Source organism: Cervus elaphus, chromosome 20 (assembly GCF_910594005.1).
Source record: "Cervus elaphus chromosome 20, mCerEla1.1, whole genome shotgun sequence".
NCBI classification, from domain to species: Eukaryota; Metazoa; Chordata; class Mammalia; order Artiodactyla; family Cervidae; genus Cervus; species Cervus elaphus.
Window position 1 is genome coordinate 72,958,568 of NC_057834.1, and position 26,200 is coordinate 72,984,767.

General features: G+C 37.4%; 1 protein-coding gene across 17 annotated transcripts in view; it reads right to left on the reverse strand.

Annotated features, from left to right (window-relative positions):
* Positions 1–26,200, reverse strand: part of CCDC18 (coiled-coil domain containing 18) — a 154,073-nt gene that overhangs the window by 33,537 nt on the left and 94,336 nt on the right. For 14 of the 17 annotated variants that reach the window (XM_043878137.1, XM_043878128.1, XM_043878133.1 and 11 more), the window contains one exon: positions 18,189–20,002. The exons of 1 other annotated variant lie outside the window; for it this stretch is intronic. In XM_043878137.1, coding sequence (XP_043734072.1) covers positions 19,889–20,002 — 114 coding nt within the window. In that variant the 3' untranslated portion in view covers positions 18,189–19,888. Of the gene's footprint in view, positions 1–18,188; positions 20,003–25,762; positions 26,038–26,200 lie in introns of those variants that run through there. 2 more of the 17 variants (XM_043878130.1, XM_043878131.1) reach the window with 2 other exon arrangements.

A 26,200-nucleotide genomic window follows, 5' to 3' on the forward strand; every position in this document is an offset into this window, starting at 1 on the left:
TGTGGTACATATACACCATGGAATATTACTCAGCCATTAAAAAGAATTCATTTGAATCAGTTCTAATGAGATGGATGAAACTGGAGCCCATTATACAGAGTGAAGTAAGCCAGAAAGATAAAGACCAATACAGTATTTAGTCCATTTAAAGAAGAGAGAACTAGCATGTTGTACAGGAAGCTACTGAAATGCTTCCACTGCAGTAATACTTGGCATCTAAGATTTGGTTCAGGTTTTAGATCTCAGGTAAGTTTTGTTTTTTAGGTTTTCATCCCCTTCCTCCCAAATTATTATTATCATTTTTTTTTTGCTCTTCCATAGTTTATTTGGACCTCCCAAATTATTGACTCCATAAGACTAGAGAAGAATAATTTTACTTACTAAAAAGATTTTTTTACCTGTTAAATTATGATTTAACTGTTAATATGGACAAGTGAATAAACACAGTCAATGTACTGGGTTTATTTTTAAAAATAAAAGTGAATGGAATAATTTTGAAGAGTTCACTGAACTCAAGATGATACAATTGAAAAAGTATTTTAAGACAAATTCTCCATAAAACCACATTCCATACAAACATTTCCTTTGTATTAATGGCCACACAACTAGATTATATATACCTTGAAGTAAGTTGACTGTACATTTAAAATCTTCATGTCCCAGCACAGTGCCATGAGAATACTACTGCTAAGTCACTTCAGTCGTGTCCGATTCTGTGCGACCCCATCCCTGGGATTCTCCAGGCAAGAACACTGGAGTGGGTTGCCATTTCCTTCTCCAATGCATAAAAGTGAAATGTGAAAGTGAAGTCGCTCAGTCATGGCTGACTCTTCGCGACCCCAGGGACTGCAGCCTACCAGGCTCCTCCATCCATGGGATTTTCCAGGCAAGAGTACTGGAGTGGGGTGCCATTGCCTTCTCCGTGAGAATATTAATGCTTAATTCCTGAAATGTTTCTTGCCATAGATGATAACTATGATAGGCATGATTCTAAAGATGTCCCACCTACTGTAAGATTCCTGCCCCTGGTTATTCAATCAAGTACTATTCTAAGTGCTGCAGAGAAGGGGCTTTGCAGATGCAATTAAGGTTATTAGTTGACCTTACAAAAGGGTGACCTTACAAAAAGTATCCACAATTACCTAGGTAGATCTAACCTAATCACAGAAACTATTAAAGGCAGAGAATATTCTCCAGATGCTGCAGGAAAAAAAGGTAGAAGAGGATGTCACTTTGAAGCATCAGGAGGATTTGACTCCCAGTTGCTGGCTTGGAGATGAAGAGAGACACAGATCAAGAAAAAACAGATTTAGTCCTAGACCCACAAGGAACTAAATTCTGACAACCTGAAGAAGCCTGGGAAGTAAATTCCTCCCCAAAGCCTCCACAAAGGGTCACAAGCCCTATCAACACCTGGATTTTGACCATAACGTCCTGAGCAGAACCTTATCTGCAGAAATATTAGATGACAAATGGACATTGTTTTAAACCTCTAAATTTGGGGCAATAGAAAAGTAATGCAAAAATCAAATACACATAATTTTTTTTACTACGTTGCTGTTGTTTGGTCACCAAGTCATGTCCAATTCTTTGCAACACCATGAACAGCAGCACACCAGGCTTCCCTGTCCTTTATTGTCTCCCAGCGTTTGCTCAAACTCGTATCCATTTACTATGTAGGCTCTTAACATTGGGTCCTACATACAATCAAATTCACAATGGTACCTGATATTTCACAAACAATTCTCTTTGGGGAAAGAAGCTAGAATTTAAATCTACGAGCTTGGCGCAGACCTGAGCATTGTTCCAATTCACTCAGTTGTGCAATGCCTCCTAGAAGTCTTCCTTCTCACTGTCTTTTCAAATCGGATGCCGTATTATTTGGACAGAGGATTTGACTTTGGAATTTCTCATTTCAATTTGAATTTCTCATTTCTATTTTCTCCAAGAGATCCTTGACCTCTCTTTCTTTTCCTCCAAATTCCCTAACTGTATGATGTTAATGTGTCTCTATCTTATGTGTGTTAGTTGCTCAGTCGTGTACAACTGTATGGACTGTAGCTCACCAAGCTCATCTGTCAAAGGGATTCTCCAGGCAAGAATACTGGAGTGGGTTGCCATTCCCTTCTCCAGAAGAACTTTCCCACCCAGGGACCAAACCTGGGTCTCCCATGTTGCAGGCAAATTCTTTACCATCTGAGCCACCAGGAAGCCCTATCTGAAGCCTCTTTAAATCCTGTTTATGAGCCTTATATTCCTTTAATTTGAAGACTTTTGAGGAATGTGACTTTTTAAAAATAGGCTAGGATACACAGTGTAATGTAAAATTATATGGAAATTTTCATGTGTAGTTTAAATAATAATAAAGTGACTAATTTTTCTATCCACTATCCAGGTCATCCTATATCCCCAAAATTCTCTGCATGCTCCTCCTTAGTTAAATTCCCTCATTACTTCCAGAGATAACCACTATCCTGATTTTTGTGTTAAACATTCTCTTGCTTTTCTTTATAGTTATTGGCTATGCTTACCTAAGCAACACATTATTTAGCTTTCCTTGTTTTGAACATAAAGTTTGTGAATTTCTTTTTTTTTTTTTGAAAGCATGAGTCTATTTTATAGTAAATAATAAAATATATTTGTCTAATTGGTATTACTAGACCAGATCTGTTCCGCCACTGCACTCATTTTCAGACTTATTTAAATGTATCATAAAATGTTTAATATGAGACAGGCATACGTGAGTTTTCACATTTAAAAGAGCCATGGTCTTACAGTTTCGATAGAGATATACCTTCTCAGAATACGCTAATCGGCGTGCACTGGTCAGTATTTTACACGTGAATCAGGACGTGTGCAAGTGTGCGCAGTCGTGTCCTACTCTTGCAGCCCCATGGACTGTAGCCTGCTAGGCTCCTCTGTCCATGGGGTTCTCAAGGCAGGAATCCTGGAGTGGGCTGCCATTTCCTTCTCCTGTGAATTTCTTAAAAAAAAAAAAAATCCTGCTGTGATCTTGATTGGGATTGTCATCCCTTCAACTCTGGAAGCCTTTATTTCTGCTCCATATTGCACCATCCGAAAACCCCCACTAAAAGTTGAAAAGAGGGCCTTCCGTGGTGGTCCAGTGGATTAGATCCCTGACTGGGGAACTAGGATCCCACATGTTGCGAAGTGACCAGGCTGGCATGTTGCAAGTACCTTACCCCATGCACTGGAGTCCATGAGCTGCGACCACTGAGCGTGGGCGCCACAGCAAAACATGACGCAACGATCCCGTGTGCCGCAACTAAGACCCGCTGCAGCCAAGTAAATGAATAAATACAAAAACAAACAAAAACAGCGGAAACGAAATGGTGAGAGTAGGGAGCTTTACCCTGTTTATAATCTTAGGGGGATATCACTCAGTCTTCTGCCATTAAATATGGTGTCAGTTATAGGTTTCTCATAGGTGTGCCTTGTCAGATTAAGTTAATCTTCTATTCCTAGACTGCTGAAAGTTTGGTTTTTTTATTGTAGTAAGATATACATAACAAAAAATTTTCCCCATTTTAGCCATTTTGAAGTATACAGTTCACCATTTGAAGTATATAGTTTAGTGGCATTAGGTATACTCACATTGTTGTGCAACCACGGCCAATATCCATCTCCAGAATTTTTCATCATCCCAAACTAAAACTCTGTGGCTATTAAACAATAAATCTCCATTCCCTTCCTCCAGCTCACAAGAACCATCATTTCCATGAATTTGCCTATTCTAAGTGACATATTTAAATGAAATCATACAATATTTGTCCTTTTATATCTGGCTTATTTCACTTACCATAAAGATTTCTAGGTTCATCCAACTGTAGCATAAATCAGAATTTCCTTCCTTATTAAGGTTCAATATTATTCCATTTCTGTATGCATATATTACATTTTCTTTATCCAGTTATCCATTAATGGACACTCGGACTGTTTCCATCTTTTGGCTATTTGTGAATAATGCTGTAAGGAACACTGGTGTACAAATAACTCTTCAAATCTCTGCCTTCAATTCTTTTTGATATATACTCAGAAGTGGAATTGCTGGATAATAGAGTAACTCTAGCTTTAATTTTTTGAGGAACTGCCATACTGTTTTCCATTCCATTTTACATTCTCTTCAGTAACACACAAGGTTTCTAACTTCTTTACATCCTCACTAACACTTGTTATTTTCTGTTGTTTGTTTTAAGTAATAGCCATCCTAATGGATGTGACTTGGTATCTCTGTGGTTTAGATCTGCATTATTCTAACGATTAGTTAGCATCTTTTCATGTGCTTGTTGTCCATTTGTATATCTTTTTTGGAGGAGCGTCTACTCACAAGTCCTTTGCCCATTTTTAAATTGCATGATTATCATAGTTGTTGTTGCTGTGAGTTTTAAAATTTCTTCCTATACGCTGGATATTAATCTCTTGTTAAATATATGATTTGAAAATACTTTCTCCTAGAGTTTTTTTCTAGTCAGAAATGGAGGTTAGAGTTTGTCAAAAGCTCTTTGTGTCTGTTGATGATGTTTTTAAATTTTTTACTTTGTTAATATGATGAATTTTACTGACTTTTAAAAAATGTTTTGTTGAGACATAATTCATATTGCCTGTTTTTAAGAGTGTATATAATAGAACCATTATCACAATCACTTTTAGAACATTTCATTTTTCCAAAAAGAAGTGAAGTCACTCAGTCATGTCTGACTCTTTGCGACCCCATGGATCGTAGTCCACCAGGCTCCTCCATCCATGGGATTTTCCAGGCAAGAGTGCTGGAGTGGGTTGCCATTTCCTTCTCCAGTGGATCTTACTGACCTGGGGATCAAACCTGGGTCTCCCGCATTGCGGCCAGACGCTTTCCCCTCTGAGCCACCAGGGAAGCCCACATCTAATAGTAGTCACTCCTATTTCCATCTGTATTAATCAGCTACCATATTAATTAACTGTCATAACAAAAAACCACAGACTTGGTGGCTTAAACAACAGAAATTTATTTTCTCACAATTCCTGGAGGCTGGAAATCCAGATGGCTGTCATTGTGGGTATCCTCAGATGGCCTTTTTTCTATCTGTGTGCACTCCTGGTATCTCTTCATCTTCTTACAAGGACACACTAGTCCTACTGGATGAAGGTCTTACGCTCCTTAAAGGCCCTATCTCCAAATACAGTTATATTGGAGTTAGAGCATTAACCTATGAATTTTGGGAGAATACAATTCAGTGCATAACATTCTGCTCTCTGCCCTTGCCCCCGAAAATTAATTTCCTTCTTGAAATCAAAATACATTCACCCCATATCAACAGCCTCAAAAGTCTCAACCCATTCCATTACCAACTCCATCATCAAAGTCTCATCTAACTAACATCTAAATCAGGTAAGTAGAAATCTTAAGCTATGATACATCCTAAGGCATAATTCCCATCTAGCAGCAAACTTATGAAACCAGACAAGTTAGGTGGTTCTAAAATACAATAGTGGGACAGGCATAGGATAAACGTTCCCATTCCAAACAGGATAAATTGGAAAAAAGAAAAATGTCACAGGTCCCAAGAAAGTCAAAACCTATGAAGACAAGTTCATTTAGACCTTAGGACTCAAGAATAATCCTTGTTGCCACAGTTGTCCCCTTGGGCTCAGTTCAGAGGGAGCAGGCAAAACACTGAGTACCTAGTCTTTCTCTAGAAGGGTTAAACTTCATCTTTCCCAGCTGTTGTCCGAGGGTCTGGCTTTTATTTTTATTTTTTTCATTTATTTTTATTAGTTGGAGGCTAATTACTTTACAATATTGTAGTGGGTTTTGCCATACATTGACATGAATCAGCCATGGATTTACATGTGTTCCCCATCCTGAACCCCTTCCACCTCCCTCCCCACCCCATCCCTCTGGGTCATCCCAGTGCACCAGCCCTGAGCATTTGTCTCATGCATCCAACCTGGACTGGCGATCTGTTCCACACTTGATAATATACATGTTTCGATGCTGTTCTCTCAGATCATTCCACCCTCGCCTTCTCCCATAGAGTCCAAAAGTCTGTTCTATACATCTGTGTCTCTTCCTATACACTAACAATGAGAAAACAGAAAGAGAAATTAAGGAAACAATACCATTCACCATTGCAACAAAAAGGGTCTGGCTTTTAATCAGACTGCATCTGGGTGGAAAATTCTCAGGAGCCTGAAAGACCTTTTGGGCACATCTCCTTCCTTCTGCTGCTAGCTTACTCCAAGAGCAAAACCAAGTCCCCACCTATTCCCCGGAAGGAGCTTGTCCACATATGTAACATCCCAGCTTCTACAGCTGCCACCTGAGGAACTGGCTCCCAAATCAGTTAGCTCTGAGAGCCAAAAGGGCTCAGCATTCACAAATATCATGGGACCACATTAAACTAATAGGCAGTTTTACACAGAAATAGAAGCATTTCTCATAGTTATTATCCCTAAGCTCAGCACAGAGGAAACAGGTAAAAATAACTTCTCCCTGGAAGAGCTTTGACTGCATACTTTCCCAGATGCTTTCCAAGGGTTAAGGGTTAGGCTTCAGATTAGCTTGCACCTGGGAGCTAATAGGGCTTGCATTTAGTAGTCATCTGCAAGACTGAAAGGGTGTGTGGGAACTTCTGGCACCTCCCCACCCCAAATCCATTAAGCCCAGCGATGAAACCAAGTCTGTAGCTTCTCCTTAAAAGAATTTGGAAAAATATCTAGCAGTCTACCTTCTATGTCTGCCAGCTGAGGAAATGGCTCCTAAATCACCTACCTGTGCGACATGATGGTGTTTAGCATTCACAAGTTCTCTGGGACCACAGAGAACAAAGAGGTAGTTCTATAATGGGTTCACAAGAACTTCTAGGGGATACTCCCTCTGGCTTAGCACAGATTGGTTAGGCAAAAACAACCAGCTCCTGATTTTGCCCTGAAAGAACCTAAACTGCATATCTAAAATCCTGACTTTCCCAGCTGCAGCCTGAAGATCAGGCTTCTAATTAGCCTAACCTGAGAAGCTGAAGAGGCAGGTAATAAGAGAAACTCTCTGAAAAAGAAATTAAGGGAACTTATTTATAATAGCATCAAAAAGAATAAAATGCTTAAGGATATATTTAACCAGGAAAGTGAAAGATCTATACACTGAAAACTACAAAACACTGATGAAAGAAATAAAAAAAGGCACAAATAAAAGGAAAGATATTCTAGCTTGTGATTGGAAAAATTAGTACTGTGAAAATGTCTCTACTGCCCAAAGTGATCTACAGATTCAACACAATCCCTATTAAAATTCCAATTGCACTTTTGCAGAAATAGGAAAAACAATCCCCAAATTTAAATGGAACCACAAAAGACTCCAAAGAGCCAAAGTAATCTTAAGCAAGGAGAGCAAAGCTGAAAGCATCTCACCTTGTGATTTCAAACTACATTATAAAGCTATAGAAATCAAAACAGTACAGGACTGGCCTAAAAATAGACACATAATTCCAGAACAGAATAATGAGCCCAGATAGAAACTCATTCATATATGCTCAATTAGTTTTCAACAAAGGCACTAAGAATACACAATGAAGAAAAGATAGAATCTTCAAAAAATAGTGTTGGGAAATCCAGATATTCACATGAAAAAGAATGAAACTGGACCCCCATCTTACACCATACACAAATATTAACTCATAATGGATAAAAGATTTAAAAGTCTTGAAATCATAAAACTCCTGGAAGACAACATAGAGAAATGCTTCTTGACACTGGTCTTGGCAATGATTATTTGGATTTGACAACAAAAGCAAAGGCAAGAAATATTACCCTTTTGTTAATTGCTTCCTTTGTTCCCCTCTGGTCTTCCTGTGATTTTTTTTTAAATAGCAAAAAAAAATATAGTGGTATACTTTAAGTTTTTCCTCTTTATCTTTTGTGTACCTACTAGAGATTTTTCTTTGTGGTTACCACAAGGGTTACATAAAACATCTTATAGTTAGAACAGTCTATTGTGAGGCAGTAACAACTTACTTACAGTCATATACAAAAACTCTACACTTATACTTCTCCTCTCCTATTTTATGCCATTGATGCCACACTTCAGTTTATATAGTAATCCATTAACAAGTTATTGCAGCTATAATCATTTTTAATACTATTGTCTTTTAACTTTTATACCTAAAGTTAAAAGTACCATCACTACAGTTTTATTCTGAATTTGACTACATATTTACTTTTCCTTTTTGTAAGTTTTCATGTTACTAATTAGTAGCCTTTTGTTTCAACTTGAAGAACTTCCTTCAGCATTTCTTATAAGGCAGTGGTGAAGAACTCTCTCAGCTTTTGTCTGGGAAAATCTTTATGTCTCCTTTTCTGAAGAACAGTTTTTTGTTTTTGTTTTTGAATTGGAGGATAATTGCTTTACATTGTTGTGTTGGTCCCTGCTATACATCAGCATGAATCAGCCATGGCTATATATATGTCCCCTCCCTCTAATACTCCCTTCCCATTTCCCAACCCATCCCACCTGTCTAGGTTGTCAAAGAGCACTGGGTTGAGCTCCCTGCGTCATCTAGCAAATTCCCACTATCTATTTTACATATAGTAATGTATATATTTCAATGCTACTCTCAATTCGTCCACCTTCTCCTTTCCCACTGTGTCCACAGTTCTGTTCTCAATGTCTGTGTCTCTATTGCTACCCTGCAAATAGGTTCATTAGTACTATTTTTCTAGATTCTCTATATATGCATTAATATATGACATTTGTTTTTCTCTTTCTGACTTACTTTGCTCCCTATAAGAGGCTCTAGGTTCATCCATCTCACTAGAACTGACTCAAATCTGTTCCTTTTATGGCTGAGTAATATTCCATTTTATATGTATACTACAACTTCTTTATCCATTCATCTGTTGATGGACATCTAGATTGCTTCCATGTCTTAGTTATTGTAAATAGTGCTGCCATGAATATTTGGGTACATGTGTCACTTTGAATTATGGCTTTCTCAGGGTAGACGCCCAGTAGTAAAATAGCTGGGTCATTTGGTGGTTTTATTTCCAGTTTTTAAAGAAGTCTCCATACTGTTCTCCAAAGTGGATGTATCAATTTACATTCCTACCAACTTTCAAGTTGTATTGTTGTGCAAGTGTTCCCTCTCCAGCATTTATTGTTTGTAAATTTTATTATGATGGCTATTCTGACTGGTGTGAGGTAATACCTCACTGTAGTTTTGATTTACATTTCTCTAATAATGAGCAATGTTGAACATTTTTTTTCATGTGTCTATTGGCTATCTGTATGTCTTCTGAAGGACAGTTTTATTGAGTATAGTATTAGTTGGCTTTTTTTTTTCTTTCAGTACTTTCAATATATCATCCTTCTCCCTTCTGGTCTGCTAGGTTTCTGTGGAGACATCTGCTGATATCCTTATGGAGGTTCCCTAGTATATAAGGTGTTGGTTTGCTCATACTGCTTTCAAAATTCTCCTGTCTTTGAATTTTAACAACTTTATCATAATGTGTTTCAGGGTAATCTTCTTTGAGTTGATCTTGCTTTTGGTCCTTCAAGCTTCAGGTACCTGGGTGTCTAGATCTTTCTCAAAATTTGGGGTTTTCAGCTGTTAGATTATTTGAATAAACTTTCTGCCCCTTTCTGCCTCTCTTCTCCTTCTGAAATTCAATGATGCTTATTTTCATTTGCTTGAGACTATCACATAATTCACATAGGCTTTCTTCACTCTTTTTTTAACCTCACTCTTTCTTCTTGTTCCCTGGGTTGGTGTTTGGAAACTTCCTCTATTATGACTCCCTTCCTGGGACGGGTCTCCATCCCTAACTCTTTTGTCTCTCTTTTTATCTTTTATATTTTGTCCTACCTCCTTTCGAAGACAATGGGCTGCTTTTCTGGGCACCTGATGTCCTCTGCTAGCGATCAGAAGTTGTTTTGTGGAGTTTGCTCAGCGTTCAACTATTCTTTCAATAAATTTGTAAGGGAGAAAGTGGTCTCCCGTCCTATTCCTCTGCCATCTTAGCTCCTCCCCTGTTCCCTGGGTTGGGGAGATCCCCTGGAGAAGGGAAGGCTACTCCAGTATTCTGGCCTGGAGAATTCCATGAACTGTACAGTCCTTGCGGTTGCAAAGAGTCAGACACGACTGAGCGACCTTCACTTTCTTCTTGTAACTAGCTAATTTCAAAGGAGTTTGCTGATCTGTTTTTGAAGCTATTAAATTTTTCAGTTCTAACATTGTATTTTTCAGCTCCAGTTCTGTTTACTTCTTTTTTACTTTATTGAATGATGATTATTGTTTATTCCTATAAATAGTTTATTCGTGATATTTGTTTTTTACACATGATAAAGCTATTCAGAAACAATTTTTATTCTTTCAGGTCTCATTTTTAGTATCTGTGTGGTACCAGGAGAGCATTTACTTCTCCACTACTGAGGCAAAACTTCTGAGAATTCCACCTGATGCCCTGATAATGATGAGATTTTCCACCCTCACTGGTGGGAAGAGAAATTATTTTCAGATTTGTCTGAGCTCTCTCCAATTGGTTCAGGTGGTTCTTTCCTTGGATTGATGTAGTTTTCTCATATATATTCACCGTTCATTACTTACTAGTAAACTTGATGGGAATTGTTTGCAGATTTCAAGAGTTATCTCTGTGCAGCTCCCTCCTCTCTAGTACTCTGCCCCGTTAACTCTAGCTTTGAAGACTCCTGATTCCTATCCTGTCCCTTCAATTCAGGATAACTGATAACTTCTTCTTTGATTCCCCAGGGCTCCTGTGCACTGCCTAGAAACTCTCTCCAGGTAATAAGCTGGTGGAAATGGAGGGTTTGCTGGGTCTTTTTCTCCTATAAGGAATCATTGTCCATTGTTGCCTGAACTCCAGTGTCTTGAAAGTGTTGTTTCATGGTCTTCTTTTAATCACTTTAAGGTGATTTCTGAAAAGGGTTCACTATTTACTTGAGCCAAAAAACTCCACAAAATCATGCAAATAAAGAGGTTTGAGTCTTTGTGACCAAACTTTAAGAACATTGACCAAATTACTCAGGTCATCAATAGTCTGCATGTCCAAAAAGCCTCCAAGTATCTGAAAGATGGCACTCTACAGAAGCAATGTATGCCATCTGTTACAATGGTTCAGTTCAGTTCAGTCGCCAAGTCAAGTCCGACTCTTTGTGACCCCATGGATTGCAGCATGCCGGGATTTTCTGTCCTTCATCTCCTGGAATTTGCTTCAACTCATGTCTATTGACTCGGTGATGCCATGCAATCATCTCATCCTCTGTCATCCCTTTCTCTTCCCGCCTTCAATCTTTCCCAGCATTAGGGGCTTTTCCAATGAGTTGGCTTTTCACATAAGGTGGCCAAAGTACTGCAGGTTCAACTTTAGCATTAGTCCTTCCAGTGAATATTCTGGGTTAATTTCCTTTAGGATTGACTGACTTGATCTCCTTGATGTCCAGGGGACTCTCAAGAGTCTTCTCTAGCACCACAGTTCAAAAGCATCAGTACTTTGGTGCTCAGCCTTCTTTATGGTTCAACTCTCACATCCATACCTGACTACTGGAAAAGCCAGTTGGCCAAATAATGGATAGAGCTAGACACAGAGTCAGTGGCCCAAAAAGAGTGCTACACATGCTTAAAAATGCAAAGAGAAATGTTTAACTTACAGGTTTAGATGTAGGTTTTCTGGTCATTGAATACATCTGGTGAAAAAAAATCCCCCAAGATGCACCACAATGTTAGCATTGGATTAACCCATGCATGAGCATCTCTGCCACAAATTTTCCACAATTTGTTCTTCCAGAAAAAGAATAAATTGCTCCTAAACCAGAAGAGTAGGCTGCATAGAAGAAAAAGATATCCCTGATAAATTGAAGAGTCAAAAGTTTATGAACTAGAAATAAATTCAGCATAAAATAAGAGCAAATAAAAGTAAAAAGAAACAAAACCCAAAACTGTTGCTTCATGTATTTTTCTAGTCTTTTGATTATTTCAGGCATGAGGATACATATAGTCCTTGTTATTGCATTTTGACCAAAGGCAGAAATGCAGTTTGCTTAGTTTTTAGGATTAAGCATCTATGTTTATGAATAAGGCTAACTTATAATATCCCTTTCTTGTACTTTCTTTGTGAAGTGTTGGTATCTTATGGAAGTTTTGATAAATTTATGTTATTTTTCTAAGAATCTCAGGCTATACTTAAAGTAAATTTAAAATTATTCTTAACGTTTTAATATCCTCCTATTAAAATTTTAATGTCTGCAGCATGTTAGGTACATTCCCTCTTTCATTACAATTATTGCTAATTACTGGCTTCTTTTTCACTTGATCAGCTCACCAGATATTTCAATTATACCAGCCTTTTGAAAAAACAACTTTTGGCTTTTTATATTCTCTCTTATTCTTGCTTTTTATTTCATTCATTTTTCATACCATTATCATCTTTTTTATATTAATTTTGCTCTTCATTTTATTTATTTTTTCCCCTTTATTAGTTGGAGGCTAATTACTTTACAATATTGTAGTGGTTTTTGTCATACATTGACATGAATCAGCCATAGAGTTATACGTATTCCCCATCCCGATCCCCCCTCCCACCTCCCTCTCCACCCGATCCCTCTGGGTCTTCCCAGAGCACCAGGCCTGAGCACTTGTCTCATGCATCTAACCTGGGCTGGTGATCTGTTTCACCCTAGATAATGTACATGTTTCGATGCTGTTCTCTCCAAACATCCCACCCTCGCCTTCTCCCACAGAGTTCAAAAGTCTGTTCTGTACATCTGTGTCTCTTTTTCTGTTTTGCATATAGGGTTATCGTTACCATCTTTCTAAATTCCATATATATGTGTTAGTATACTGTATTGGTCTTTATCTTTCTGGCTTACTTCACTCTGTATATTGGGCTCCAGTTTCATCCATCTCATTAGAACTGATTCAAATGAATTCTTTTTAACGGCTGAGTAATATTCCATGGTGTATATGTACCACAGCTTCCTTATCCATTCATCTGCTGATGGGCATCTAGGTTGCTTCCATGTCCTGGCTATTATAAACAGTGCTGCGATGAACATTGGGGTGCACGTGTCTCTTTCAGATCTGGTTTCTTTGGTGTGTATGCCCAGAAGTGGGATTGCTGGGTCATATGGCAGTTCTATTTCCAGTTTTTAAAGAAATCTCCACACTGTTCTCCATAATGGCTGTACTAGTTTGCATTCCCACCAATAGTGTAAGAGGGTTCCCTTTTCTCCACACCCTCTCCAGCATTTATTGCTTGTAGACTTTTGGATGGCAGCCATCCTGACTGGTGTGTAATGGTACCTCATTGTGGTTTTGATTTGCATTTCTCTGATAATGACTGATGTTGCTGATCTTCATTTTAAAACTTCTAGATAGATGTTTAACTAATTCACTTTTAGTCTGTCTTTTTAAAAAAGTGGATCTATTGGTGGTTATAATAGACTTCTCTAAATATTGTTTTAGCTGTACTCACACAAGCTTTGAAACACAGTACTATGCTATACTTCAGTTCAAAACATTTACAATTTTTCCATTATTCCTTTTTTGACTTATGAGTTAATCAGAAATGTTTCTTACATACAGGATTTTTTCTATGTATCTTTTTTATTATTTATTTCTAACTTAAAAGTGTTATGGTCAATCTCATAGTTCTACTCACTTAGAAGACCTCCCCCCAACACTGCTATAGTTTAGCATCGTTCCATATTTTGGCTCATGCAACATATGGAGTCAATTCCTCTTTAATCCAAGTCTAAGCTTTTCCTTCCTCCATCAGCCATCTTATAGACCACCCCCGCCCCTACATGGTGGGAGCTAAAGGAGACATCTTACTGTAATAGAGATGGTGATATGGGGGTCTAGCTCCCTTTTTCATGTACCCTATTTGTGCCTTCCAAACTCCCCAAGTTTGGTTTCTGTACTATCATTTTCATTGTTTAATAGATTGCTACTAAATTAGCTCATAATGGAAGCTCTTGTAGCAGTTACCTGATGTCTCATGCACACGTGCTCAATAGCATGACAGGAGATGCTTCTCAAAAAGCATATAATTCTCTGCTGCAAAAAGTATGACCTTGCTCCAGAACCCTAGGGATTTGTGCTATAGCTTGTGAGAGATTCCTCTTAATGTTTTTATCTACCATGGATCCTCTACTACCAAGGGATCTGCCAAATTACATGATCTGAGGAGCAGGGCAACTTGCATTGCAGCCTGGACCTATCATAGAATCATCCTCACTCAAATCTGACAACCTTCTAAATTTCAAAATAAATGGTTTGGAGCAGTATATACTGTTTCCAAAATTTAAATAGATCCATCAAGCGTTGTGTCCCCTAGTATGGAGTACCTGGTGTAATAACTTGCTCTTTACTTAGAAGGGTTGTTTCATCAATTCCTAGACCACCAGAATCTCAAAGATGTCAATGATGTGGCAGGTGTCTGAATCTTTACAGATTTATCTTTCACTCTCTGGCAAGTATGTATCCCACTAGAGTTTCAAGAGTATTTGTCATTTCCTGCTTGCCAAGTCTGACTAGTATGTCATTATATACTAAATATACAGAATCATGCACCGGTGAAATGGTTTTATGGACTATCAAGACAATCGAGGTCCCTGCAGATTATTTTGACAAATTTCAGGGCGCATTAATGTAGACTCAAGACAGCTGCACCAGTTTACATTCCCACCAACAATGTACGAAGGTTCTCTTTTCTCCACATCCTCTCCAGCATTTGTTATTTGTAGACTTTTTAGTAATGGTCATTCTGACTACCCCATTGTAGTTTTGATTTGCATATCTCTAATAATTAGCAATGTTGAGCATCTTTTCATGTACCTCTTGGGCATCTGTATGTCTTCTTTGGAGTAATGTCTATTTAGGTCTTCTACCCAGTTTTTTTTATTGGGTTGCTTGTTTTTTTGTTATTGGGTTATATGAGCCATATGTACATTTTAGAAGTTAAGCCCTTGTCAGTTGCTTCATTTGCAAATATTTTCTGCCAGTCTGTAGTTTGTCTTTTCCTTTTGTTTATGGTTCCCTTTGCTGTGCAAAAGCATATAAGCTTGATTAGGTCCCATTTATATTTGCTTTTACTTCTATTGCCTTGGGAGACTGACCTAAGAATACATTGGAACAATTTATTGATGACCCTCCTATTTAAAAACAACTTGTTTTTGATCTTTTTCTTATGAGAATTGACAGAATGGTTTTGAAGATCAATAGCTTGAATATGAAGTGCCAGGCTATGTTGATCTCTAAATAAAGATACCACATCTGGCATAGCAGCCATTTGTTTAACTTTAGTCAAAAACCATCTTCTACACTTCACCTGGATCACTCAAGTGAAGTGAATAAAAATAAAATGCATCCTTTAAATTGTTCATGTTGACACTAATCTCAGTAATTCCACCTAGGTTGCAGTATCACTTCTGATTTACTGTTGGCTAGAAAAGAGGTACAAAGGTTTCTAACTGAACTTTCATACCTTGGTGGTTTTTGGTCAACTACTAAGCATATGCATCCCAATTGTGTGTACACGGGCCAGAGAAATTACCAAAAGGTGGATTTGTAGATCCCTGGACCCACTGAGAGTGCTTGGGTCAGGGCTCCATTTATCACCTAGCTTTCATGGAGCCTCTACTTCAACTGAGGAGCTAGTGAAGGCATTTGGGGTCTCTAGTAATAATGTTAGTTTATATCCTGTATCTAACAACCCTGTATCTGACTCCAAGCAAATAAAAGTATTTTAAAATGTTGGCATTCAGTCTCACAATACTGTTATTATGTCTTCATAATTTTTAGAGCTTTCCATGCCTCTTGGGTTATACCATTTTGTGGATTCATAAGATGATGCCACATTTTTCTCCTAATTTTTGAAATTTTTTTCATAAATTTGAAGGTGCATTAAAAAAAAATTTTTTTTTTTGTTTTTTTTTAGTTGGAGGCTAATTACTTCACAACATTTCAGTGGGTTTTGTCATACATTGATATGAATCAGCCATAGAGTTATACGTATTCCCCATCCCGATCCCCCCTCCCACCTCCCTCTCCACCCGATCCCTCTGGGTCTTCCCAGTGCACCAGGCCCGAGCACTTCTCTCATGCATCCAATCTGGGCTGGTGATCTGTTTCACCATAAATAATATACATGCTGTTCTTTCAAAACATCCCACCCTCACCTTCTCCCACAGAGTTCAAAAGTCTGTTCTGTACATCTGTGTCTCTTTTTCTGTTTTGCATATAGGGTTATCGTTATCACCTTTCTAAATTCCATATATATGTGTTAGTATGCTGTAATGTTCTTTATCTTTCTGGCTTACTTCACTCTGTATAATGGGCTCCAGTTTCATCCATCTCATTAGAACTGATTCAAATGAATTCTTTTTAACGGCTGAGTAATATTCCATGGTGTATATGTACCACAGCTTCCTTATCCATTCATCTGCTGATGGGCATCTAGGTTGCTTCCATGTCCTGGCTATTATAAACAGTGCTGCGATGAACATTGGGGTGCACGTGTCTCTTTCAGATCTGGTTTCTTTGGTGTGTATGCCCAGAAGTGGGATTGCTGGGTCATATGGCAGTTCTATTTCCAGTTTTTTAAAAAATCTCCACACTGTTCTCCATAGTGGCTGTACTAGTTTGCATTCCCACCAATAGTGTAAGAGGGTTCCCTTTTCTCCACACCCTCTCCAGCATTTATTGCTTGTAGACTTTTGGATGGCAGCCATCCTGACTGGTGTGTAATGGTCCCTCATTGTGGTTTTGATTTGCATTTCTCTGATAATGAGTGATGTTTTTGATTTGAGGCCATGACACATGGTTTGTGGGATCTTAGTTCCCTGATAGGAATCAAACCCTGGCCCATGGCAGTGAAAAGCCTGCATCCTAACCACTGGACCACCAGGGAATTCCCTGAGGGTACATTTCTGACCATGCCTAGTAGGCCTAGATTTTACTAACTCCAAGATGATATGCTCAATTCTTTCATCATTTTTCAAATCCATTAACTGTCAAACAGAATAAAAGTAGCAGTTCCCTACATTGTTTACAGAATTATCCTGATAGCCTACTTTTTAGTCAACTGCTCTGTTTTTAGTACAATAGAATGTCCATTAGCTGACTGGAGAGCTGAATCATCCTTCACTATAGCACCATGGCTTTGTGCCAATTTCCTGATCAGCAGTCCACAAGTAGTTGGTATGGCCTGTGGTATCTTCTACAGTTAAATCACTTGTTTGTTTTCTTTAATCCTCACTTAATTGTGTGCCCTCATGCTTCCTCTCAGGTTTCATTCAGTACAACTTCTAAAGCTACATTTATTTCTGTACAACTATACCTGAACAAGGGATTCAATAATCACCCATTGGTGTATTTCACAGTTGAGTCTTAGCCCAGCAATCCTCAGTGAAATTTCTCAGTACAAACTGTTCTCTTAAACATTTCAAAAATTTCCTTAAAGTTTATCATGAGTAACAAAAATAGGTCCCCAGAATCTTAGGCTCCCAGAATGCCTCATAACCAATTTCTCTGATCTTCCGAATTCTCCACAGCCCTACAACATATCAGTAGGTACAAAAACAAAAGCAGACATTTATTGAATTACACATTTCAGTAAACATCACATTTTGTTTACCAGTTTTATTAATCTGCTAAGTAAATTTCAAGCTTTGGTAGAGGCAATGGCATATTTTATATGACACAGCATAATAAAATGAAGCTTTTAAATATTTTCATTACTGTATCTATACTTTTTCATTTTGATTAAGTATCTTCCTTATAGCTAATGTTTGTTTTCTTTCAAGCAGGCCCTAGTTTCTTTTAGATGTGAGCTTGTGTCTATGTTGATTTTCATTCAGTCAGTTCAGTTCAGTCACTCAGTTGTGTCTGACTCTTTGCGACCCCATGAACCGCAGCACGCCACACCTCCCTGTCCATCACCAACTTTCATTACTTGGTTAAATAACTGGAGCCACTTATGATAGGAGTGTTTGAAATAATGTAGTAGAGCAGGTCAGCTCTAATAGCTTGACCTAATTTACATAGGCTACCCACTCCAGTTTACTTGGGCTTGCTTCTCTGGTGGCTCAGACGGTAAAGAATCCGCATGCAATGTGGGAGACCTGGGTTCAATCCCTGGGTTGGGAAGATCCCCTGGAGGAGGGCATGGCAACCCACTCCAGTGTTCCTGCCTGGAGAATTCCCATGGACAGAGGAGCCTGGCAGGCTACAGTCCATGGGGTCACAAAGAGTCAGACATGACTGAGCGACTAAGCATAGCACACTTTTATTGCCCTAATTCTAAGATTTTCCAGTACTCCCTCACCTTTAAATTATACTTCGCTTTTATCCTATAGTTGTTTTGCCAATCCATTAAGTACAATATTTGGTGCCCCCTTGCTCTTAAAAATCTCCCCTTGAGAAAGGCTAGATTTAAGAACAATACCCCTCTTCCCTGTCAACAAAAAGTTGTTTTATTTGTCCTAAGTCTACACTGTGTTCACTCTAATACATATTTTTTTTAAATATGTATAGCAAGCTGTAAGGCTTTACCTTCAGACAGTAAACTGACCCCTCAAAAGAGAGCCATGTTATGGTATTCCCTCATAAACCTACTGTGGCTTATAGCTTGATACTCAGCTTTGTAGATAACAAAATCTATTTATTTAGAAAAACTGATACATGGCAATCATTCATAGAAGACTGATATTTAACCCAAATAATTTGTAAATGAAATTTACTAGACAGTCATACTGACACACTATCACAGTCTCATCTTACTAATAAAAAGCTTGTGTGAAGCAAATGTATACTTATAAGGTTACATGGTAACAATGGAATCCAAGCAAAGTGAAATTAATTGGACATCAACTGGAAACAAAATAATATGGTCTCATCTATTATGCATGCATCTTTTGAATAGTTTTAAAATAAATCAAATGTTTGCTATGGCCAACAAGGATACTTATCCTGTTAGCTTTGCCTCTCTGGCTTAGGTGATATCTGACAACTAGAATGAATTTAAAGGATATAAAGCATTCATGGGAGGTTCTGGGATATATCTGGGAAATAACCAAAAAAGCTGGATCTCTTGCAGGCACATGAGAAGGGAGGGGAAATGAAACAGAAACAGTTAATTTAATGAACTCTTTCAAGAATATGGGCCATGTAAGTACATGATGGAATGGAAGCTAGACTGAGGATGTGAGACTGAGGAAAAGATTTTTCTTTTTTAGGTTAGGTGAGACTTGGATATGTTTAATGTTGATGGGGAAAAAAATTAACAGTTGACAAGAGGGATGAGAGGAAATTATTGATGAAGGGGATAAGTCCCTGAGGATACAGAGAGGGATTCAAAATAAAGGTAAACAGATTACCTAGAGGGAAACCTAAACTTCACTCAGGTGAACAAGAGGTAAACTGAGTGCAGATTAAGTCTGTAAATGCAGGGGCAGGAAATTGTAGAAATTGTCTGATGGCTGCCATTCTTTCTTTGAAGTAGAGGTAAAGTCACCTGCAAAATATGTATCTGTGTATGGGTGTCATGATAGACTTAGGAGTAGTGAAGATTTGATCCATGTGGAGATAAAGATTAATACAAAGAATCTTTAGGCAATGGCATAAAATTAGGGTAAGGTTAAGCTACTTTACATAGAGATCCTCAATACTCAGTGGTTTCAAAAAGACAGAATTTTATTTCTCTCTTATGTAATAATCCAAGGAGAATGCTTGAGGTCACGTAAGCACCCAGGTTCTTTCTATTTCATTTTTCTGCCATCTCCTACGGTGGTTTCCTCATCTACATGACTGAAGTTGGTTGCAGGCAATTCCAGCTTAAGAGAAAGGAAAAGACCTTGGAGGAGCACATATATAATATTTTAATGCCCAGGCCTGAAGTTATACACATTTCCGCTTGTAGCCTTCTGATGAGAACTTAAGTCACTGAAGAGGCTGGGAAATATAGTGTCTGGCCACTGAGCCCAGCTAAAACTCTGTAATTACAGAAAAAGGAAAAGGACCAATTTTGGTGAAATATTAGCAGTCTTCTCCACAGCATGGTTGTATGCTTTTCCCAAACAATATATAACAACTTAAATATAAGGGGAAAAAAGGACAGTTAATGAATTGAGTAAAGCTTTTCCATGTAACTAAAAAACTAAAAATTTCAGGATAATGGCAAGGGAGTGATTTGAAGTGATAGACCATCATAATACCTAGGTTAAATGAGAAAATGAATAATAAGAGTAGGTAATAGGGGATTTACTGATCACTTACTATTGCCAGGTATTGTTCTAAGTGCTCTAAGCATATTTGACTTAATACTGATAATAACCATTTAAGGTATGTGCCATTATCCTATTTTATTACTGAGGAAACAAAGGCACAGAAAGATTAAATAACTTGTCCAATGTGACACAGTAAACTGGTGGCAAAGCCACTGGTTCAGAAGTAATCTGGTTCCAGAGCCCACACTCTTGACCTCAACATTATACTGCCTCAATGATAGCAGTTATTGTCTATTGGGTACTTACTCTATTCAGGTAGTATACTAGTATTTCATGTGTGTTATCTAAATTTATCCTTGCCATAAGCTTCTAAAGCTATTGCCTCTATTTTACATTTAAGGAGACTAAAGTTCAGTGAGTCAGTAACTAGCTCAAGGTCATCTGCTTTTAAAAGTGAAGAAACCAGGATCAAATCCAGATCTATACGATCTCAAAGCCCGTTTCTCCTTATTCTAAATATCTAAATTTTTATTATTGATATAGAACTCATGAACAATTAAGCCAGATATTGTAAGCATGTAAGTCAATGAATTTTATCAAATGTATATATACCTGTGCTGTGTAACAACCTAATCAAGACAGAACATTTCTATTATCCTAGGAAATTTCCTCTATCCCTTTTCTATTCAATGTCCTGCCCCTGAGAGACAAGCACTATTTTGATTTTTATTATATATTGGTTTTGTTCGTTCTTAAAAGTCATATAGTATTTAGTTTTATGTATAGCTTTTTTCATTCAATATGTTTTTGAGACTTATATATGTTATCCTGTATAACAGGAGTTTATTCTTCTAATAGTATTTAAATGTATGAATGTATCAGGCTGTCTATTTATTCTTATATTCATGGACTATAGTTTTTCCAGTTTTTGGCTACAAATGAGAAAAGATACTATGAACATGAATGTACAAGTCTTTTGGTGGACAAATGTTTTCATTTCATTTCCCTAAATACCCAAGAATGGTATTGCTGGATCATATAACAGATGTAAGCAGAAATTAAAATGAACTGCCAAAGGATTTTCCAAAGTGATTCTAGATATTCCACATCACTTTGCATTACCAGTCATTTTAATATTAGCTATTCTTTTTTGTTGTTCATTTGTTAATATTAGTTATTCTAATTCTACCCATTTAGCCTGTTGGGGTTTTATTTTCATTTTCTTAATGACTGAAGATGTTGAATACTTTTAAATGTTCACATGACCACTCACATATATTATTCTTTGAAGTATCTAAGTCTTTTACTTATTTTTAAATTGGGATTAAAAACTTTTTTAATTTATGTATTTTTTTTTTTTAATTTTTTTGAGTACAAGTTTTATGTCTCATATATTTATAGCTCCTGCTCTGTAGTATGCATCTTCATTTTTAAAAATAATTTATTTCATTAAAGCGGGCTTAGGCTGTACAGGCTTTTCTCTAGTTGTGTCACAGGGGGGTTACTTTCTGTTGCATTGAGTCGGATTCTCAGTGTGGTGGCTTCTCTTGCGAGCACGGGCTTTCGGGCACAGGCTTCAGTAGCTGCGGCTCCCAGGCTCTAGAGCACAGGCTCAATAGTTGTGGCGCATGGGCTTAGCTGCTTTGCAGCATGTGGGATCTTCCTAGATTAAGGATCAAATCCATGTCTCCTGCATTGGCAGGTAGATACTTTAGCACTGAGTCACCAACGAAGCTCTCATTTTCTTAATGGTGAGAGATTTGAAAGAAGTTTTTAATTTTGATCAACTAATTTATTAATTTTTATAACTAGTGCTTTTTGGGTCCTAAGAAATCTCTACATACTTCAGAGTCATGAGGTTATTCTATTCATTCTAGAATTTTTTTACTTTTAGCTTTTACATTTAGGTCTATGAGCCACCCTAACTTAATTTTAAAAATATGAGGTAGAGGTTGAGATTATTTTTTCCCCTTTGGTTTCTTCAAAAATTCCATCATAATTGGTTAAGGACTTTCCTTGCAAAATTGAATTATTTTGGTGCCTTGCTGAAAATCAATTAAATATATACCTTTACATATTGTATATGTAAATACATATTAAATCATATAAATATATAAGTACATAATCTGTTCCACTGATACATTTATGAGCTCATTTTTGGATCTACTGAATTGTAATTTTATAATAATTCTTGAAATTAGGTAACACAGTGTAAGTCTTCCAACTCTGTTCTTTTTCCAGATTATTTTTCTACTCTTAAGTCCTTAACGCTTCCAATTAACTGTTAGAATCAGCTTGTTGACTTCTTCAAAGAAAAAGAAAAAAACCTATTGGAATTCTGTTTGGGTCTGCACTGAATCTATACATTAATCAGTTTGGGAGAGAATTGACATCTTAGAAATAATGAACACCAAGCATGTGATATATATTCTCTATTTCTTTAAATCTTTGTCTTAGCAATGTTTTGAACTTTTTAATATACAGGTTTCATGTCTCACATCAAATTTTTTCCTCAGTACTTTATGTTACTAATGGTTGATATGAAAAAGTTTTAGTGATTTGAATAGAATATCAAACCAGACACAGCATTCCCTTACGCCAAAGCCTAATCAAGGCCCTGTGCTGTGCTGTGCCGAGTCACTCAGTTATGTCCAACTCTTTTTTTTTTTTTTTTTAATGTCCAACTCTTAATTAAGGCCTGAATGCTCTTCAATTCTGTAGAGGCTGAGAGGTGAGGAAGTTGCAGAAAAAAAGTTTGAAGCCAGCAGAGGCTGGTTCATGAGGTTAAGGGAAGATGCCACCTCCCCACATCACATTACAGGGTGATGTAGAACAGAAGCTGCAGCAAGTCATTTAGTTAAGGAGATCTAGTTAAGATAATTAATGAAAGTGGTTACACTAAACAACAGACTTTCAACGTAGACCAAATAGCCTTTGATTGAAAGAAGATACCATGCAGGTCTTTCATACATAGATAGAAGTCAATACCTGGCTTCAAAGCTGCAAAGACTGGCTCACTTTCTGTCAGGGGCTAACGCAGATGGTGACTTGAAGCCAATGCTCATTTTCCATTCTGAAAATCCCATAGCCCTTAAAAACTATGCTAAATCTACTCTGCCTGTGCTCTGTAAATGCAACAATAAATCCTGGATGGCAACACATCTGTCTACAACATGGTTTACTGAATATCTGAATCCAACTGTTGTGACCTACTGCTCAGAAAAAAGATTTCTTTCAAAATACTACTGCTCATTTACAAAGGTCTTGACCACTAAGAGCTTGGATGGAGATGTAAAGCTAGATTAATGTTGTCTTTATGGCTGTTTAACACAACATTCATTCTGTAGCCCACAGATCAAGGAGCAATTTCTAGTTTCAAAGAGTTATTACTTGAGAAATAAATTTTTCTAAGGCTATAGCTGAGTGATTCCTCTGATGAATCTAAGCAAAGCAAACTGAAAATCTTCCAGAAAGGATTCACTATGCTAAATGACAGTAAGAACATTACTGATTCAAAATATCATTACTGAGTCAAAATATCAATATTCACATGAATTTAGAAGTTAATCCCAACCCTCCTGGATGACTTGGAGGTGTTTAAGACTTTAGTGGGGGAAGCAGCAGGAGAACTAGAATTAGAAGTGGAGCCTGAAGTATGTCAAGGCTGTATATTGTCACCCAGCTTATTTAACTTATATGCACAGTACATCATGCGAAATGCCAGGCTGGATGAAGCACAAGTTGGAATTGAGATTGCTGGGAGAAATATCAGTAACCTCAGATACGCAGATGACACCACCCTTATGGCAGAAAGCAAAGAACTAAAGAGCCTCTTGATGAAAGTCAAAGAGGAGAGTGAAAAAGCTGGCTTAAAACTCAACATTCAAAAAATGAATATCATGGCATCTGGTCCCATCACTTTATGGCAAATAGATGGGGAAACATTGACAGACTTTATTTTCTTGGGCTCCAAAATCACTGCAGATGGTGACTGAAGCCATGAAATTAGAAGATGCTTGCTCCTTGGAAGAAAAGCTATGACCAACCTAGACAGCATACTAAAAAGCAGAGACATTACTTTGCCAACAAAGGTCTGTCTAGTCAAAGCTATGATTTTTCCAGTAGTCATGTATGGATGTGCTGCTGCTGCTAAGTCACTTCAGTAGTGTCCGACTCTGTGCGACCCCATAGATGGCAGCCCACCATGCTCCTCCGTTCCTGGGATTCTCCAGGCAAGAGTACTGGAGTGGGGTGCCATTGCCTTCCCCATGTATGGATGTAAGAGTTTGATTATAAAGAAAGCTGAGTACTGAAGAATTGATGCTTTTGAACTGTGGTGTTGGAGAAGACTCTTGAGAGTCCCTTGGACTGCAAGGAGATCCAACCAGTCAATCCTGAAGGAAATCAGTCTTGAATATTTATTGGAAGGACTAATGCTGAAGCTGAAGCTCCAATACTTTGGCCACCTGATGCGAAGAACTGACTCCTTGGAAAAGACCCCGATGCTGGGAAAGATTGAAGGCAGGAGGAGAAGGGGACGACAGAAGATGAGATGGTTGGATGGTATCACCAACTCAATGGACTTGAGTTTGAGCAAGCTCCAGGACCTGGAAGCCTGACATGCTGTAGTCCATGGGGTCGCAAAGAGTCAGACATGATTGAGCAACTGAACCAAACTGAAGTTTTGATGGAACTGCCACAATCTCAAGATGAAAGAATTGTTACTTCTTATGGATGAGCAAAGAGAGTAGTTTCTTGGAATAGAACCTACTCCTGGTGAAGATGCTGTAAAGCTTGTTGAAATGACAACAAAGGACTTAGAATATCACATAAACTTAGCTGATAAAGCGGGATTTGAGAGAATTGAATCCAGTTCTGAAAGAAGTCCTACTGTTGGTAATGTTGTCAAACAGCACTGTATGTTACAGAGAATTGTTTGTTAAAGAGCGAGTCAATCAATGTGACAATCTTCATTGTTGTTTTATTTCAAGAAATTGCCACAGTCACCCCTAACCTTCAGCAACCACCAAGAGAGAGGCAAGATCCTTCACCAAAAAAAGATTATGACTTGCTGAAGGTTCAGGTAATGGTTAGCATTTTTTAGTAATAAAAGCATTTTAAAATTAAGGCATGTACATTGATTTTTTTTTTAGACATAATGCTACACAGACTAACATACATAGTTATGTAAACATAACAAATTATGTTTGTTTACTGTGATTTAATTTGTTTCCTGCTTTTTTGCAATGGTCTGGAACTAAAGCTGCAATATCTCTGAGGTATGCCTGTAATATCTACTTTAAAGATTGTTATGTGGATTAAATGAGTCAATAAATATGAAGAGCCTAAAACAGTGCCTGATAAGTGGTAAACATTTAACAAAAGTTAGCTATTATTAGTACAATTATGAACCTGTGGCAGAATGAGCTCTAAATTCATATTACTTCTTTTAAAAATAAATTATCACTAGAAAAATAAGCAAATAATATGGCAGTCTGATTGAAAATATGTTATTCAATGTACTTATGCATTTTAATAATGATTTCTAAGTAAAAGATAAAGGAAAGTAGCAAGTTCAAACCAGAATAATGAATAAATTGAATTAATTTTCACAAAAAGTATAAGTAAGCTTTAAAAGAAAGAACTTTCTTTAAAAATCTTAAAATATAAAATTTATTTAAAAGCAATAAAATAGCAGTTTATATGAAGTAGGAACTACATGTAATAAGTAAACACTACACAGTACCAAAACTTCCACTTTTCATCACATCATTATCTTCTTTTAACTATAAATTTTCTCCCTGGAATAATGCAAAATAATAAATTATTATTTGAAATCATCATTTAACATTAAAAACCACTGTAATAATCAGGGGCATAATTTAAAACAAGAGTGGAGAATATTTAGTCAATTGCAAAAACAAGAATCAGAAAGTCAGTAATGGATTGCATGGATGCAAACAA